General features: G+C 36.1%; 1 protein-coding gene across 6 annotated transcripts in view; it reads right to left on the reverse strand.

Moving 5' to 3' along the window:
* Positions 1–19,119, reverse strand: part of PCNX1 (pecanex 1) — a 204,777-nt gene that overhangs the window by 77,961 nt on the left and 107,697 nt on the right. For all 6 annotated transcript variants that reach the window (XM_074393052.1, XM_074393051.1, XM_074393050.1 and 3 more), the window contains 7 exons: positions 14,142–14,174; positions 11,090–11,261; positions 10,491–10,601; positions 8,652–8,743; positions 3,442–3,551; positions 2,933–3,038; positions 590–682 (listed from right to left, as the gene is read on the reverse strand). In XM_074393052.1, the coding sequence (XP_074249153.1) occupies positions 590–682; positions 2,933–3,038; positions 3,442–3,551; positions 8,652–8,743; positions 10,491–10,601; positions 11,090–11,261; positions 14,142–14,174 (717 nt within the window). The remainder of the gene's footprint in view (positions 1–589; positions 683–2,932; positions 3,039–3,441; positions 3,552–8,651; positions 8,744–10,490; positions 10,602–11,089; positions 11,262–14,141; positions 14,175–19,119) is intronic.

The following is a 19,119-nucleotide window of genomic DNA, read 5'->3' on the forward strand; positions in this document are numbered from 1 at the left end:
ACAAAATTATAGTCAGGTGCTGCTCAACAACAGGATGCATTATGAGAAATGTGTTGTTAGGCAATGTCATCACTGTACAAACATCAGAGTGTACTCACATAGATAAGACAGTATAGCCTACTACACACTGACACTATGTGGTAGAGTCTACTGCTCCTAAACTACAAATATGTATAGCATGTTACTGTAGTGAATACCGTAGGCAACTGTAACAGAATGGCAAGTGTTTGTGTATCTAAACATATACAGGCTGGGTGCAGTAGCTCATGTCTATAATTCCAGCACTTTGGGAGACTGGGGCAGGAGAATTGCTTGAGCCCAGGTGTTTGAGACCAGCCTGGGCAACACAAGACTCAGTTTCTACTAAAAATAAACAAACAAACAAAATTCTTTAAATTAGCCTGGTATGGTGGCGCACATCTGTAGTCCTAGTTACTTGGGAGGCTGAGTGGGAGGATTGCTTGAGCCCAGGGGTTCAAGATTACCATCAATTGTGATCATAACACACTGCACTCCAGACTGGGTGACACAGTGAGACCCTACCTCAAACAAACAAAGAAAGAAAGAAAGAAAGAAAATGATTCCTTACCTGCAATACTGTGAAGACTGTGCTTACATGAATAGCAAAATACAGCACACCAATAACAATGCACACTACTAGGTCAGACTGCAATCGTTCACTCTGTAGGGGTAAAAAAGGATTATTAAACAATTACATAAAAATTAAAAAAATCTTTTTCCTTTATTCCCAATTGGCAAAGTTTAAGATACAACTTTTTGCCTGGCTAGCTTGGTTGGTATTAAGGAAAAAAAAAAAGAATTTTTCATTGATACTCTAACACTTCTAGATCCCATTTCCGCCCCCCACCCCCGCACCTCTCTTTTTCTCTCTCTCTGGAGTTTCACTCTGTTGCCCAGGCTGGAGTGCAGCAGCACGTTCTCGGCTCACTGCACCCTCCACCTCCTGGGTTCAAGCGATTCTCCCGTTTCAGCCCCTCAAGAAGCTGGGACTGAAGGCATGTGCCACCACACGCCACAACACCCAGATAATTTTTTGTATTTTTAGCAGAGACAAGGTTTCACCATGTTGGCCAGGCAGATCTTGAACTCCTGACCTCAAGTGATATGCCCACCTTGGCCTCCCAGAGTGCTGGGATTACAGGCGTTTGAGCCACCACACCTGGCCACACTTCTATATATTTTCTACACATAATAATTAACCACAATAAACCTTATTTTCTTCCTCAATTTCCTCATATTTTGATTTTGACACTGTAATGCCACGAAAATTGAATAACTTACCTAGTTCTGCATGCCTATAACATACTACAATATGGTCTTTTAGAATGATGATTTTATTTCCCCACTGGTCTGTACTTTTTTTTTTTTTTTTTGAGACAGAGTCTTGCTCTGGCACCTAGGCTGTAGTGCAGTGGCACAATCTCGGCTCACTGCAATCTCCGTCTCCCAGGTTCAAGTGATTCCCCTGCCTCAGCCTCCTGAGCAGCTGGGAGTATAGGCACGCACCATCACACCCAGTTAATTTTTTTGGTATTTTTAGTAGAGATGGGGTTTCATCATGTTGGCCAGGATGGTCTTGATCTCCTGACCTCATGATCCACCTGCCTCGGCCTCCCAAAGTGCTGGATTACAGGCGTGAGTCACCGCGCCTGGCCTGTAAGTTTTACTTTTACATATGGGGAAACAAAATAAAGTACCTTAAGTTACTATAATTTTTGTTTGTTTGTTTTTGAGACAGGGTCTCACTATGTTGCCCAGGCTGGAGTACAGTGTCTTTTCACAGGTACAGTCATTTCACACTAGAGCTCAGAACCCCTGGGCTCAAGGGATCCTTCAGCTTTAGTCGCCCAAGTACCTGGGACTACAGGCACGTGCCGCCACTCCTAACCACAGTGCCATTTATAGGGGTATAGCCCTTTGGATAACTTATATGTTCATTGGTCTTTTGACATGTGAAAACCATGTGCTTAAGTCCCATTTTACTTACTACATTTTGGTTCTATCAGTGGTTATAGAAAAACCAGAAACCTCTTGATATCTTTGGTCATCAACTCACCTCTTAGACTTATGCTTAAAAGCATATTCAGAATATCCTACTATACTTAACATGAAATATCCTCTGCCAATATGGAAACTAAAGTTAGAAAAAAGCTATTCTAATATCTTGAGAGTTTTATATTTCTAAAGTTTCTGAAAGAATATGTGAACAGGTCAAGCTCACTGAAAGTAAATGTGTCTAATTCAACATCTATATAAATTCAGTCTTTTGCAAAGGAAAATTACCTAAATCTGAGAAAAAGATTTTGTTTTACTCCATAAACAGACATGAATTTACAGAATTCATTTCTCAAATAATTACTGAAAGAATATAAGCAACATTATAATTCACTAAATTAGAAATTTAAAAAATTACTGCATTTACTTAATTTAATAAATTAAATTAATAAAGGTTATTGTTCTCTCCTTCAGCCTGGAATATACACAGTTTTCAGACTGCCCTTGAGAAATAAAAGAACCTAAAGACTAACGAATGACTTACCAAGACATAGTTTTTTTCAACAAGATGAATGATAACAAAATGAATCTAATTTATGTTAATACTAATGTTTCAGATCCTAGTCTAAATTGAATAGGAATAAAGGTTCTATGACCAATGATATTACTTAATTTCACCTGACCTAAAAATAAATGTTCAGTGTTCTGTTTTACACACAAACCAAGTCTGAGGAATGAGCATTTCTTACATGTTAATATTTGGAATAAAGACAATCAACAATGTACAACTAATCCTATAAACTATAACTATACATTTTTCTCCAATTGCTAAAGACTTTCAAAAAGTGTCATCATATAACATAATCAACTGTTTAAGATTTAAGTCTTTTAGGTGATTCTAAATGTTAAAACTTACAACAGAATTTCTAAGTTTTTCCGGAAGTGGATCTTTTACTTCAGCTAGAGGGTCTTCTGGATTTTTCTCTTCCATTTTTGGAAAAATCCTGGATTGCACTAAAGAGCTTTGTGTTAAAAAAGAGAAAAACAAAAAAGAAGAAAATACATATATCATCTGAAAACCAATAATTCAAACGGGCAATAAAGTTTATGATAGAAAACCAACTGATTTGAGTATATTTTAATCATTACCAAATGAGAAATTCTAAAATGTTTAGGATACCATAAATAAGAATACAGTGAAAATATTTTTATTAAAACATAGTTTCAACAATTGGGAAGGAAAACACTAGTATTCTCAGCCAATCTGATTAGAATGACCCAAAGTTAACATATTTTGAAGCTTAATATAGATTAGGCCAATAGCACTTTGGAAAGGCATTGGGAAAAAGAAATTTTGAAAGTTATTTGAAAAAACCACCAACTGACTTCAATTTCTTTAATTCAGTAACAACTGAGTTCACTTACAAAAGTACAGATGGATCACTGCTTTGTCGGCTGAGATGATAAGACACTGCTACTAACAAACCACAAAAAATGGAAAATAGTACTGGAATATGCTGGCCATCCCAAGAATCCTGTGGAAATATAAATTTAACAGAATTATATGCTTCTAATTTACAATATAGCACATAATCCTTTTATGTCAGTATTTTGGAAAAGACAATTAACTTAAATTCAACAAAATTTTTAGCCATGTTAATTGCATTTTGTTCCAGAAAAATTTAGATTTATTATTTTCTGATGAGTTAGAATCTAGACACTAGATGTCTTTGGTACTAAAGCTACAGATTTTTTGGGCAAGGGGGCATGACAGCTCTATTCATACAGTAGGAATAATTTGCTTTTGATGCATGTGGCTATCAATTCTTTCACATTTTAAGTGCTATTAAGTTTGTAGTAAACTGTGTTCTTTTTTGAAGAATAATACATCTTGATACAGTAAATTTTATATACAATAATAAAGCAGAAAAAGACAATACATGATACATTAGGCAAAAGAAAAGGCTGACATTTGGTGTGCTGCTTTCTTGATGCCTTTGCCCATATAATATACGTGTCCTCTACAGCACTGAGCAGGCATTCAGTAACTGTTTTCTGAATGAATGACTGTGCAACCCTAGAAGGAAATACTACAAAGGCTAACTTCCAAGGCCACCACACTCCAATGTGAGCTCTGCTCACTGTAGCATCTGTGGAGTCTATCAGCATGATACCTGGCAGAGAGTGGGCAATATGCTAACTGGAACAGGTAACAGTTCTTAAGTATGTCCTGTGAGGTGGACACTATTCTAATCCTTCATTGTTCTCTGGAGATTCGGAAAGGAAATATGGTAGGAGTGGGGACCCAAATGGCGGTTTTTAATACAACTTGCCTTTTTTCCCACTTAAAAGCAGACTTGAAAATTCTTTCACATCATAACACAGATATTTTATTTTTTTAATGGCTACATCAAAATCTTATATTGAACATTGTGTAGTGCCACATCCTTGGATCTTTGTATTTCCCAAATAATTTTTACAATAACCTTGAAAATATGTATTATTACCCCCCCTCAATTTATAGATAAGAAAACTAAGGCACAGAAGAGGGTTTAAGTAATTTGTCCAGTTAAGTGGTAGAGCCAGAAAGTTAACCCTTGATATGTTTGGATGTACTGAAAAGAAAGTTAAACAATATCTTAAGAGCTTGAGAATAAAAGGGAGATAAATATATAAGAAAGCAAAGTATAGGAGAAAACAAAAGATATGGAGGAAGAGCATTTACCCAGTGATAATAAGGTAAACACATCAGGTATATAAGAGAGGCTATATGAGTAGTCAGGCTGGGGTGACAGAAAAAAGTCAAGCCACTGGGAGACCGTCTTGAGCGATCTGCTTTCTCAACATGAGGAAGCTTTCTCTCTCTCTCTCTTTCTCTCTCTCTCTCTCTCTCTCTCTCTCCCCCCCTCCCTCCCTCTCCTCCTCCCCCTCCCCCCCTCCTCCTCTTTCTTCTTTCTTTTCTTCTCTGCCTTTCCCCTCCTAAACCCACTCCTTGTGTGTCTGTGTCTTGAATTATTTCTTGGCGCGAGACAATGAACCACGGTGCCTAGAAAGAGTTATGAAGTTTGCCATTGAGGAGTTCCTCCTCTGGTGCCTGTTTGCTCTGTCTCTGATGGCTGCTGGAAAATCTGCTCGTGCTGTGAAGGTGCTGAAACAGTGTATCTACCGAAAGCCATACAATGCCACCATCCCTCTCCTCGCTGCCAAGTTATGCAGGAGCTTCCTGCACTGGTTGGAAGAGGCTGAAAATTTTGCCAAAAATGTCACTCATGTGAGAGAGAAAACATCAGAGTTCAAGGCCAAAGGCCACTTAGCTCTGGGACCCATGTACAGACGTGAGCAGATTTTACTGCGAGAGACGTCCCACCCACGGATCTGTTGAGCTGCAGGGCTGAGCTGCCTAAGTCTACACTGCAGGATTCCCATAGTCCCCTTCTGTCCCAGGACGGTGTACAGGTTAGAGCATTCTTGTGTGCTCTCCTGTGGGGCCCCCGTGCTGCTGTCCTCTTTGCTTGGTCTGACAGGAGAATAGGAGGGCAGGATGGAGGGTCCTGTGCCAGGGCTCCTGGACCTTGTTTTCAGGTGCATTATGCTGGTGGTGCACTGGGCACCTCACTGGGCTTTAAGGGATGATTCGTCCACTCAGCCTTGCACCTAACTCCTGTCCCAGCACTTGGCGTGGGCTGCCCCATGTGAAGGATGTTGGATATGAGGTATAAGAATGTAGAAGAGTCAGAGACAGGCACCTCCAGGAAGCTTCCCTTGACTGGTCAGGAAATGCCTCTTTTCCATTTGCACATTTTAATTGACAGATATGTATATGTGCAGTGCAGCTGCTCAACAGACACCCAGGGCTCTTGGGTGCAGTGATTTTGGATGTGCTTAAGAGTTTTGATGGAAGGGCTTCGGGCTAAGAAAAAAGTCTTGCATACTTAATGAAGTTTTCAGTGATGTTTGCAGAAAGTTTAAATTAACAATCTTTTTCTGAACTGTTACTACATGTTGTTAAATATAACAAAAATGTAAAAAAAGAAACAAATGGATAACTTAATGAATCTGAATTAGTATAAGGCAAAATATCCTTATAACCATGACCCTGCTCAGGACCTCATTTATGAAATCTGAATTAGTATAAGGCAAAAAATATCCTTGTAACCACGACCCTGCTCAGGACCTCATTTATAATGATGAGCAAAGGAATATGAGAGACAAAAGCCATAACTTCCTAGACATAAGCAGGGAATCTGGCTTTGAGCTGCTTAATGGCCAAGGCAAATTTTAAAATTAATACTGGCTATATGGGGGAAAAAAAAACAAAAACAAAACAAAATACAAAAATGCATTCTAGATTTCTTAGGGAAACAAGAAGTGGCTGGCTGTCATCAAGATTGAAAAGAAACACCTTGATTAAGTCTTTACAGGAGGGACACTAAACAAAGCACTGAAGGACATCAACGTGACAGCTCTGTGATGAAGGGACCACTGTTGTCTTACACACACTCTTGGAAGGTGCCTCCATGCAAAGAGCAGGCATAATGCTGAAGAGAAATCTGGGCAAGGAAACCCTAGAGGTGACCAGACAGCCTGGTCCAAATGCAGCTCTCAATGGCTTAACCTAATCTAGGGATATCAACTAGAATATGTTCAGGAAGAAATGAACCACATGCATTCTAAACAATCTCTAAAGAGAGAGAGAGAGAGAGAGAGAGAGAGAGAGAGAGAGAGAAAGTCAAGCCTCCAACTTTCATAAAGGGCAGTCCATGGGTTCTGCTGAAGATGTCAGAAAATATAAGAAATAGAAATAAAAAGCAGATATATGGAGGTAATGCCAAAAAGAATCAGTTAAAAATAGTAAGTCCGAGGAAGGTAAAAGGGGTTAGGAGATTCCTGTTCTTGATCTAAGTCCTGTAGAACTATTTGACACTATGATATAGAATGTAAAACCTTAATAAAAATTAAGACTAATATATATATATACATATATGTCTAGTATGACCACTTTGGAAAACTGTTAATTCCATTTCTAGGTATTTATCCAAGAGAAATGAATACACATGTCCACAAAAGGACTTGTACAATGATGTTCACAACAGGCTTATTCATAATATTCCTCAACTAGAAACAACTCAAATGAGCATCTCTAAGATGGTAGGTAAACTGTGATATAGGCATACAATGTGGGTAAGAAGGAATTAAAACTAAATGGAATACTTATCTACAATAAAAAGAAACAAACTCCTGATACACACAATGTGGATGAATCTCAACAGTATTACACTAAGCAATTAAGTCAGATACAAAAGAATACATCTGGTACGATTTCATTTATATGAAGTTCAAGAACTGCAAACCTAGTGTATAGTGCAAGAAGTAACAACAGTCAGTATTAAGAGAGACAGGAAGAAATGTGAGGAAACTTTCTGAGGTAATGGAACTCTCTTAGATCTTGTTAAGGGTATAAATTACATAGGTATATGCATTTGTCAAAACTTATCAGATTGTGTACTTCAGAGAGATGGATTTCACTGTATGTAAATTTTGCCTCAACTAAAATAAAACAAAATGAGTATTTAAGAAAAAAACTAAACAAAAGATGCCTGTCTTTATTTGACAAATACTTGACACTACTTACCACTCTCAGACAAAAGAAGAGCATTCTTATCTCAAAATGACCTGTTCATTTAAAAATCTAGAAATATAATGTACTGAAAGCAATTCATAAACACTACCTGTTGTCTGTGTCCCCACTAATTCGTATGTTGAAATCCCCACCCCCAGTGTGATGGTATTAGGAGGTGGCACCTTTGGGAGGTCAGAAGGTCCTGAGAGTAGAGTCCTCATGACTAGGATCAGAGTCCATATAAAAGGAACCCCAGAGGGCAAGTCCTGTTTCTGCCACTGAGGATATAAGAAGTTAGCTGTCTGCAACTGGGAAGAGAGACCTCACCAGAAACTGACCATCCAGCACCCCAATCTCAGACTTCCAGGCCCCAGTACTGTGAGAAATAAATTTCTATTGCTTATAAGCCAACTCATCTACGGGTACTTTGTTAAAACAGCCTGAACTGTGAGCCTTAACTAAGATAGTTAACTACTACCTCTATTGAATCACTATAAAAATTTTTTAATGTTTATGATTACAACTTGTTGACAATCTTTTAAAGAGAAGTTCATAAGGCTCATCCAGATCTTTTAATCCAATAATGACATTAAATTTCAATGTATTACTTTTTATTAGCATGTATCTTGAATTGTAGTCCTTGAGCTTGTTTTTATAAGTTTAAAAAAAATTTGATATGAAAAGCAGTTAAATTCTTAACTAGAATTTTAAAATTAATTTCATATCCTGTAATTATGCCTACCCTTATAGCAGATGAGCCTAGTTTTCCATAATCCGTTCCTAATATTAACCTATGACTACTGGAGGAAAAAGAATTTTCTTTTAGTAATGGTTAACTATTAAACTACTTTCAAATTCAAAGTAGTTGAGAATGAGAAAAGTGTTTAACATATGAAGACCATGAAAATTAATGCTAAGTGGCAACTGGGGAAAAAATCATTATTAGTTGATTTTAAAACAACCTTTATATAGAAATATAGCCTTAAAGACAAAACATACTACATTTATTGCTCACCTTTAAAGCTCCATAACATAATCCATACAATAAGGCTACTGCCACAATGCTACAGATAAAACTGTAAAGTGCTGCAAGCAGGCTTGTAGTGGCTAGACAGGAAAAGAAAAAGGAAAGAAATATGTTATAAAAATACATAGAAAAAAATTTAAAGGTCACTGAAAAGCATTTAAAATATTATAATGTCAACAATCATTAAAAATCTACTAATTTGAATTCAAAAAATTCAGTTACTTCATTTTGTTCTTTCAGAAATATTTTGACATGACAAAGATTTGCTATCCTAAATCTTTGCTACCAGATAAAATACATGCATCTTGGAAGTAATGAACATTTATATGTAACAAGAAAAAATTATAATATGCTTCAAGAATGTATCTTATATTAACAAAAAATATGGAAAAATGAAGCTTTCAGAGCCTGAAAAGGAACTGGAGATGTATTACGTGTTCACCGAAAGATATTTATCTATGAAAACAGAACCTGTGTTACCCACAGAAGTAAATCTGTATTCCCATGTGTTAATTTTCAGAAAAAGGTGTAGATCTAATTGCTAGCAATAGCAACAACAAAATAGAGTTAATGGGAATATTAGTAATAAGGAATAGGGAATGGCTAAGATATTTAGACTTTAGTTTTAAAACATGGGTAACAGATTTCCTTCAATAGTAATTTATAATAATCATAAAATAAATTTATAAAAAAATTCCTTATGAGATATTAGAAACCTATTACCTTGCACAAGATTGTAAATCATAGTATGTCAAAAGCCCATTATCACAAATTACTTACATTAAGCCCTCCTCATAGTATTTAGGGTAATATAATACCAACAATAGTCCCTAAATATTAGCATTGTCTTCTACCTATTAAGCTACGCTGATTGATGAAACCAGTTGTCTTAATTCAATCCCTTCAAAAAATTTTCAAAACATTAAAAATTCTCTAGTATAATACACAACATAGAAAAAGCTCAGTTTGTACTTAAAATTAAAGCCATGATATCGACATTTTATCACCAGAGAGGATTTCAATGCATATGCTTGGAAAATAAATGAGACCTGAAAATGTGAAGTGTGTAGAGAAGGAACTATAAAGTTATAATAATTTCTTTCCCTTTCATTTTCTCTAGTTGCACACTCATCTTTTAGTAAAATTTTCAATGGTTAAACTAAATAATGGTATATTTTAACCATGGTGTGTGCCAAATAATTATTTTCAGGTTCTACAAACCATTATCTATTCCAGAGTAATATGGCTATAGTCTTATTTTTTAAATAAAATATACATATGATATATGGAAATAGATTTTCTAAGTATATCAGTTCATAGCCACATAGTCTACTCAGTAAACAGATAGTTTTTAAAAGCTTATTTATTAGTAAAATGCTTTTAGATTCTGGTTTTGGTGTTAGCATTCTAAGGATAAAACAAAACTCTGAAACCAAATACAAAGACCTACTAAAGGCACATACTAGTTTAAAATCCAAATATAATGCTATGTATCAAACTTCAATCTCTTCAGGATAGATGATCTTTTATAAATACCTCTTAAGTACATACAGGTTCCATGTAAACTCACTATAACTTTAAGTTGCAGACATTATTTTATCACTTCTTACACATCTGCTTCATTATACCTGGCTCTTTCTCTATAGTAGCAGACTTGACTATTTTTTCCTATCCACATAAATTGCTTCTCAGTCTTAAATGATTTAATGTCTTTTTTTTCCCCTAAATTCAAGCCTGAAGCAAAAACCAGAAAAGCAATTCAATGGTCAGTTTATTACTTTATGATCTATAAATGTAATACTATAATGTTTATAAAGAAGTACTTACCATTACCACCAAAGATATGAATATCCAATTGTTCACAAAGGTACATTACAAATGTATTCACCTGAGGCAGGAGACCAATGAAAAACACTATTGGGAAACAGAGTGTAAACACTATAAAAAGAAAGAAAAGTAATTTAAAAATATTATACTGTATCCATTCTTGTGTCCACTGAAGTCATAATTAATTTTTAAAAACCCCAAATTAACATAAACCACTAAGAAATTTTTAAAAGATAGCATTTGAAATGATACATCATACATAATTGCTTGGGTAGTAAATAACATCTTTTCAATCATTAACAATACTTTTTAAAGTTATTTCAATCATTTCCATATAATAGAAACTGAAATAACAAATAAAAAAAAATTTCCATTACAGCTACTCCAAAAACAAAATAATTACTATAATACTTGTTCATCATTAGCTTTGTTCACTCATAATAGTCCTATCACTTTTGTTCCTCAGTGAGGATTATAATAAACAGTAAAATAAGCTTATTAAAAACATTTTAAGCTGTTTAATTGATATATTTATCAGTAAAATGTTGATATACAAATATATTAATTTTAAGATTAGAGATACTTTAAAGATGACTCACCTATAACTAAATCCCTGGCTGATATAAACACCAGTGGATTGGTGAAAGTTATTCCATATAATTTGAACTTGGTTGCAGTCAGGTTTCTGCTACCATAATCCAAGAGCCAAATAAGACCACAACATAAGCAGAAATAAACTGGTCTACTGTAGGCAATGATACGATTATGACCCTGAAAATGAAATTTTTTAAAAGTCAGTTTATAGTTAATTTTAAACGTCACAAACAACTACTGAGATCATTGATGGCTTTATTCTAAGAGTTCAAAATTTTTCCTTACGGAAGGCAGATGTCTGACAGTCACGGAAGGGATTCACAAATGTAGAAAGAAGGAAGAATAACAGAATGAACTCTGAGATACTGGACTGAAACAGAAGTATCAGTGTGAATTTTTTTTTTTTGGAGACAGAGTCTCACTCTGCTGCCCAGACTGGAATGCGGCGGTGTCATGACAGCTCATGGCAGCCTCAGCCTCCCAGGCTCAAGTGATCTTGCCACTTTAGCCTTCCAAGTGGCTGGGACTACAGGCATATATCACCATGCCTGTTTACTTTTTTTAGAGATGGGGTTTCACCATGTTGCCCAGGCTGGTCTCAAACTCCTGGACTTAAGTGATCGGCCCACGTTGGGCTCCCAAAGTCTCATTATTTTTAATATACATATAAATAGATAAAGGAATAGGTAATACCTATGTATATACTTGTGTATATATGTACATACATACACTTCCTAGCTTTATCCACTGAGAGGATCTGGATGCAATGAGATTCTAGCAATAAAGATTACTAGCAATCAGATCTAACTTTATAAATACCATTACCTACGAAAAAAGATGGCGGGGGGCGGGGGGGCTCCACAGAGAAAAGACTGGTTTCTGGCTACGACAGGGAAAGTATAAGATGACCCTGGAACATATTGTTGTGACAAAAAGGTAGAATGTACTTAAAGAATGATAGAGATATGTCGAAAGGACACAGAAAGCAGTGTGATGGACTCCCAATGGCTAAATCAGGGACAATCTGAGCATCAAAATAAATACTACTAGTAACATTACAGTATATTGAATAAAATAATCCATGTATCCACACCAATACATACCTACATATATAAAATAGAAGGGAAAGCTCTTCCTTATAGTATTAATAAAAGGTCAACTAATAAACGTAGAAGGAATGATTGGATGAGAAAAATCACCAATTGGCAACCATCAAATGATAACTGAAGCAGGCAAGAAACATCAGTAGACACTAAAACTACTAGACAGAAATTTATGGAGTAGGAGGACACATACACAGTTTCGAGGCATCTCCCTATGAGGTATTTATTTTATTTATTTATTTGAAGCATTTATTATCTGCAAGAGAAAAACAGTAACATTCCATAAAGTAGTGGTTCTTAAGGAATTGGGAGGCAGTTTTGCTTCCCAGTGCACATACGGGAATATCTGTACACATTTCTGTTGTCACAGTTGGGGAAGTGGTACCACCAGCATCTAGTGGGTAGCACTAGAGAGAATGCTAAATATTCTACAATGCAATGGACAGCATCCCCCACCCTCAAACGAAGAATTAGCTAGCCGAAATGTTAATACTGTAGAGATTTCAGACACCCTGCAGACAATACCCTTAACCAGAAGATCAAAATTAGCATCACTAGTAACAGGATAAAACAATATATGCTTCCTAATATGATGCACTTTTGTACTATTCCTACTTTAAAAAAGCATGGCCTTATCAAAGCAGAAAGAAACATCATCAGCACCATAAGACAGGGTGAAAATATTTAAAAAGTTTTACATTTTTTTTAAAGAAAGAAAATCAGACAAACTCAAATTGAGGGATGGTCTATAAAACAACTGGCCTGTGTCCATCAAAAATTTCAATATCATGAAAGACAGCTGCTGAAGAATTGCTTCAGATTAAAGGAGATTTAAAAGACCAAACATAATCAGGGACTTTCTACTGCCAATGAAGACAATGGGCAAAACCTGAATAAGATCTGTAAATTAGAAGACAGCATTTTATCAGTGTTAATGTTCTAATTTTGATAATTATATTGAATTAATATACTTTGTTTCTAAGAAACATACATGGAGACATTTAGAAGTAAAGGGGCATCATGTCAGCTAGAAGAGAGAAACGAGAAAAAAAAAATCACATGCTAGAAAGGGATTAAGCAAATATGGTAAATGTTAACAGGGGGATCTGGATGAATTGCATCTGAAATTCTTTGTACTACCCTTGCAACTTTAAGTTTGAAATAACATCAAAATAAAAAGTTAAAAAGCAATGTTTCCATATATCATTACACTTCAAAAATATTCTTACAAAATAGTAAACATAATCAGTCAAAAAATAAAACCCACACTTGCCTCCTTGTTTTATTTTGCTCATCCATTCTCATTATTCATTTTTCCAGCAAATGGATTAAAAAAATTATATTCAAGTAAAAAAGTCATAAACTATTCTTGAAGTCTATTTTTGAACTACTTTAAGCAGAATATCCTTTGTTCTATTAAATACTCAATTTAGATCTAAAATGAATCACATTTCACAATAAATACTGCTAGGCAGATAATATTTTTGTCTAAAGTCACAAAGTGAGTAACACTTTTTAGTCAATGGCCTTAATACCAAACTAATATATTATTTCTTTATTCTTGCTCCTAATGGTTACTCAAGTGAAATAATATAAAGGTTTTCCTACTTCAAAATTATATTTTCAATACCTATTCATAAGCTATTATTCAAAACTTATTAAACACAAATAATCACGAGTTTATAAGAACCATGTCTACTCTCTAAAACAGGCTGTCAAAAAATGAATTATTATGCTCAATTTCAACCAAGATTTACGGTCCACAAGTACAGGGTCATTTTATTTCAAGCAAACAAAACACCTGTATTTCTAGTGGTGTGTCAAAACATAAATGAGGAAAATAAAACATAAATTTTAGTTCAGTCTGATGCATTCCAAACAAAACAAAACAAACCACAAATGCTTTGAAAAATATTAAGGAACCACAATGCACAGTCATATTAAAGTGACTTACATGTCTGGGAGAAGAAGAATCTGGTTGAACACTCTAAAAATGAAACAGAAAGACAAATTACACTCCTGAAGTCCTGCTAATCTTACAACCAACTTTCAAAATGCCTGAAATGATTTTAAGTAAATATTCCACAACCACAAAATGACCTATATCAATAATTCTGTTCCAGAGATGAAATATCAGCTCCAGATACCAGTGTCACTGTAATATTAAAACATCTCAAATCTTTCCTGACAAGAGTCAGAAAAAAAGATTATTTATTATTTATTTATTTATTTGTAACTATGTTAAAGTTTCTGCAATAGCATATGATAGATCCATCTTACTGTTTGGCTTATTGCTATGTACAAGTATAGTTAAGGTATACTATATATAAGAATAGTATTTCTCACAGGACATCATTCCATTCAGGAAATATATAATAACAGTGGTTAGCTTCTAACAAAAATTCCAGTTCTTCCCATAAAGTCCAAGCTTACTAAGTAATTCAATGGTATTTGTAATAAATATATTATCTGCATTTTCATATCAAAATAATCAAGTAAGTTAAGCTGTATCCTTTTAAGAGACTTTATGGACTTCTCATAAAAATGTTCAGAAGGTATTATGCTACTACTTCCCTGGTCATGACTTTTGTCCCAAGTTTCAGTTCATTTCCAGTGGCATACCTTACAATTTCACTAGGATGCTCTAGCACCAGCCTACCATTCGACACTAGACTGAGCTCACTGAGTTTGGCATTTGGCCCTTGGCCAGATCTGAGTCCAGATAATCTTTAAACTCTTTTAATCACAACACCTATCCTCTAAAAGCTTCTGTTCTTGTCTTTCTTATTCCTGTTTATGACATTATTCTTCTTCCAGGCAACTAGTTACAAAAATCTGTCACCTTTAACCTTTTCCGTATTTAACCACATTAACCTGAAAGCAGTGGACAAAATTAACTGAACAGAGACACTAGAGCCAGAAAACGAATTTAAATGATTTAAGGCACTAAAGGTATAGTACAAGAACAACAACCAGTAATTTTAACACAGAATCATTAAATGTCATCAAAGGGACTGGATTACTTGTTACTAGCGAACAAGGAGGAAGGAGCAGAGACTCTAAGATTTTTACCTGGTGTATCACTGCCAAAAGCAAAGAAATCAGGAAAGAAATATTAACCAGAAGATGATTAATTGGCTATTTTTAAAATGTCTGTTAGATTTATAGGACTAAAGCTGGCAAAAGAGGTGAAGACTCTGAGATATAAATCTGGGCATAACTCACATACAAAGGCAACAAATAAAGTAACAAACGAGGATGACTTCATTGGCAAGGAACTGTAAACCAAGAAGATGATCACATAAAATCCTAGGGAATTCTCATAAATTAAGTAGTTGAAAGAACAAAGAGGCATCAACAACAACAAAAAGAGTCATCTGAAAAGTTCAAGAAACTCCTGAGCTAGCTACAGGAGTTTTTTTGTTCATACCCCAGTGGCGCCTGGAATGCCAGTTGAGACAGAACCATTCACTCCCCTAAAAAGGGGGCTGAAGCCAGGAAGCCAAGTGGTCTAGATCAGTGGATCCCACCCCCACGAAGCCCAGCAAGCTAAGATGGACTGGCTTGAAATGCTTGTTGCTAGCACAGCAGTCTGAAGTCGACCAGGGACACTCGAGCTTGGTGGGGGAAGGTGCATCTACCATTGCTGAAGCTTGAGTAGGCAGTTTCCTCTTCACAGTGGAAACAAAGCCAGCAGAAAGGTCGAAAGGGGCGGAGCCCATTGCAGCTCCCTAAAGCTGCTGTAGCCAGACTGCCTTTCTAGATTCCCCTCTCTCTGGGCAGGGCATCTCTGAAAGAAAGGCAGCTCCAGTCAGGGGCTTATCGATAAAACTCTCATCTCCCTGAGACAGAATACCTGGGGGAAGGGACAGCTGTGGGCACAGCTTCAGCATATTTAAACGTTCCTGCTGGCTGGCTCTGAAGAGAGCAGTGGATCGCCTAGCACAGTGATTGAGCTCTGCAAAGGGAGAGACTGCCTCCTCAAGTGGGTGCCTGACTCCCGTGCCTCCTGACTGGGAGACACCTCTGAGCAGGGGTCGACAGACATCTCATACAGGAGAGATCTGGTTGGCATCTGGTGGGTGCCCCTCTGGGACAAAGCTTCTAGAGGAAGGAACAGGCAGCAATCTTTGCTGTTCTGCGGCCTCTGCTGGTGATACCCAGGCAAACAGGGTGTGGAGTGGACCTCCAGCAAAATCCAGCAGACCTGCAGCAGAGGGGCCCAACTGTAAGAAGGAAAACAAACAGAAAGCAATATCATCAACATCAACAAAAAGGACGTACGCACAGAAACCCTATCGGAAAGACGCCAACATCAAAGACCAAAGGTAAATAATTCTGTGAGGAAAAACCAGTGCAAAAAGGCTGAAAATTTCAAAAACCAGGACACCTTTTCTTCTCCAACGGATCACAACTCCTCGCCAACAAGGGACAAAACTGAACAGAGAACGAGTTTGATAAATTGACAGAAGTAGGCTTTAGAAGGTGGTAATAACAAACTCCTCCAAGCTAAAGGAGTATGTTCTAACCCAGTGCAAGGAAGTTAAGAACTTTGAAAAAAGTTAAAGGAATTGCTAACTATAATAACCAGTTTAGAGAAGAACATAAATGACCTGATGAAGCTGAAAAACATAGCACAAGAACTTTGTGAAGCATACACAGATTACCCACAAAGGTAAGCCCTTCAGACTAACAGCAGATCTCTCTGCAGTAACCCTACACGCCAGAAGAGAGTGGGGGCCAATATTCAACATCTTTAAAGAAAAGAATTTTCAGCCCACAACTGCATATCCAGTAAACTAAGCTTCGTAAGTGAAGGAGAAATAAAATCCTTTACAGACAAGCAAATGCTGAAAGGTTTTTTCACCACCAGACCTGCCTTACAAGAGCTCCTGAAGGAAGCAATAAATATGGAAAGAATAAACCAATAGCAGCCACTGCAAAAACATACAAAATTGTAAAGACCATCGACACAATGAAGAAACTGCAGCAACTAATGGGCAAAATAACCAGCTAGCATAATAATAGCAGGATCAAATTTACACATAGCAATATTAACCTTAAATATAAAGATTAATGCCCCCAAATAAAAGACACAGACTGGCAAATTGGATAAAGAGTCAAGAACCACTGATTCGCTGTATTCAGAAGATCCATCTCATGTGCAAAGACACACATAGGCTCAAAATGAAGGGATGCAGGAATATTTCCCAAGCAAATGGAAAGCAAAAAAACAGGGGGTACAATCCTAGTCTCTGATAAAACAGACTTTAAACCAATAAAATCAAAAAAGACAAAGAAGGGCATTACATAATGGTAAAGTGATCAATATAACAAGAAGAGCTAACTAACCTAAATATATATGCATCCAATACAGGAGCACTCAGATTCATAATCAAGTTATTAGAGACCTGCAAAAAGACTTAGACTCACACAAAATAATAGTGGGAGACTTTAACACCCTACTGTCAATATTAGACAGATCAACAAGACAGAAAAGTAACAAGAATATTCAGGACTTGAACTCAGATCTGGACCAAGTGGACCTAATAGACATCTACAGAACTCTCCACCCCAAATCATCAGAATATACATTCTTCTCAGCACCACATAGCACTTATTCTGAAATTAACCACATAATTGAAAGTGAAGCACTCTTGAGCAAATGCAAAAGAATGGAAATCGTAACAAAGAGTCTCTCAGACCACAGTGCAATCAAATTAGAACTCAGGATTAGGAAACTCAGTCAAAACTGCAAAACTACATGGAAACTCAACAACCTGCTCCTGAATGACTACTAGGTAAATAACAAAATAACGGCAGAAATAAATAAGTTCCTTGAAACCAATGAGAACAAAGACACAATGTACCAGAATCTCTGGGGGACACAGCTAAAGCAGTGTCTAGAGGGAAATTTATAGCACTAAATGTCCACAGGAGAAAGCGGAAAAGATCTAAAATCGACACCCTAACATCACAATTAATAGAACTAGAGAAGCAAGAGCAAACGAATTCAAAAGCTAGCAGAAGATAAGAAATAATTAAAATCACAGCAGAACTGAAGGAAATACACAATACACCTTACCAAAAAGGAAAAAAAAAGCAATGAATCTGGGGCTGGTTTTTTGAAAATGTTAACAAAATATATAGACCACTAGCCAGACTAATAAAGAAGAAAAGAGAGAAGAATCAAATAGATACAATAAAAAATGATAAAGGGGATTTCATCATCAGAGAATACTATAAACACCTCTACACAAATAAACTAGAAAATCTATAAATACCTCTACACAAATAAACTAAAGAATACTATGAACACCTCTACACAAATAAATTAGAAAACCTATAAGAAATGGATGAATTCCTGGACACATACACCCTCTCAAGAATAAATCAGGAAGAAACTGATCTCTGAATAGACTAATAATGAGATCTGAAATTAAGGCAGTAATTAATAGCCTACCAACTAAGAGAAAATACCATACCAACAGAGAATACTATAAACACCTCTATGCAAATAAACTAGAAAACCTAGAAGAAATAAAGGATAAATTCCTGGACACATACACTCTTCCAAGACTAAACCAGGAAGAAGTCAAATCCCTGAACAGACCAATAATAAGTTCTGAAATTGAGGCAGTAATAGCCCACCAACCAAAAAAAAAAGCCCACGACCAGATGGATTCACAGCCAAATTCTACCAGAGGTACAAAGAGGAGCTGGTACCATACCTTCTGAAAGTATTCCAAACTATACAAAAAGAGGGAGTCCTCCCTAACTCATTTTATGAGGCCAGCATCATCCTGATATCAAAACCCGGCAGAGAAACAACAAAAAAAGGAAATTTCAGGCCAATATCCCTGATGAACATCAATGCGAAAATCCTCCATAAAATACTAGCAAACCAAATCCAGCAGTGCATCAAAAAGCTT

This window comes from Saimiri boliviensis, chromosome 2 (genome assembly GCF_048565385.1).
Source record: "Saimiri boliviensis isolate mSaiBol1 chromosome 2, mSaiBol1.pri, whole genome shotgun sequence".
Classification (NCBI taxonomy): domain Eukaryota; kingdom Metazoa; phylum Chordata; class Mammalia; order Primates; family Cebidae; genus Saimiri; species Saimiri boliviensis.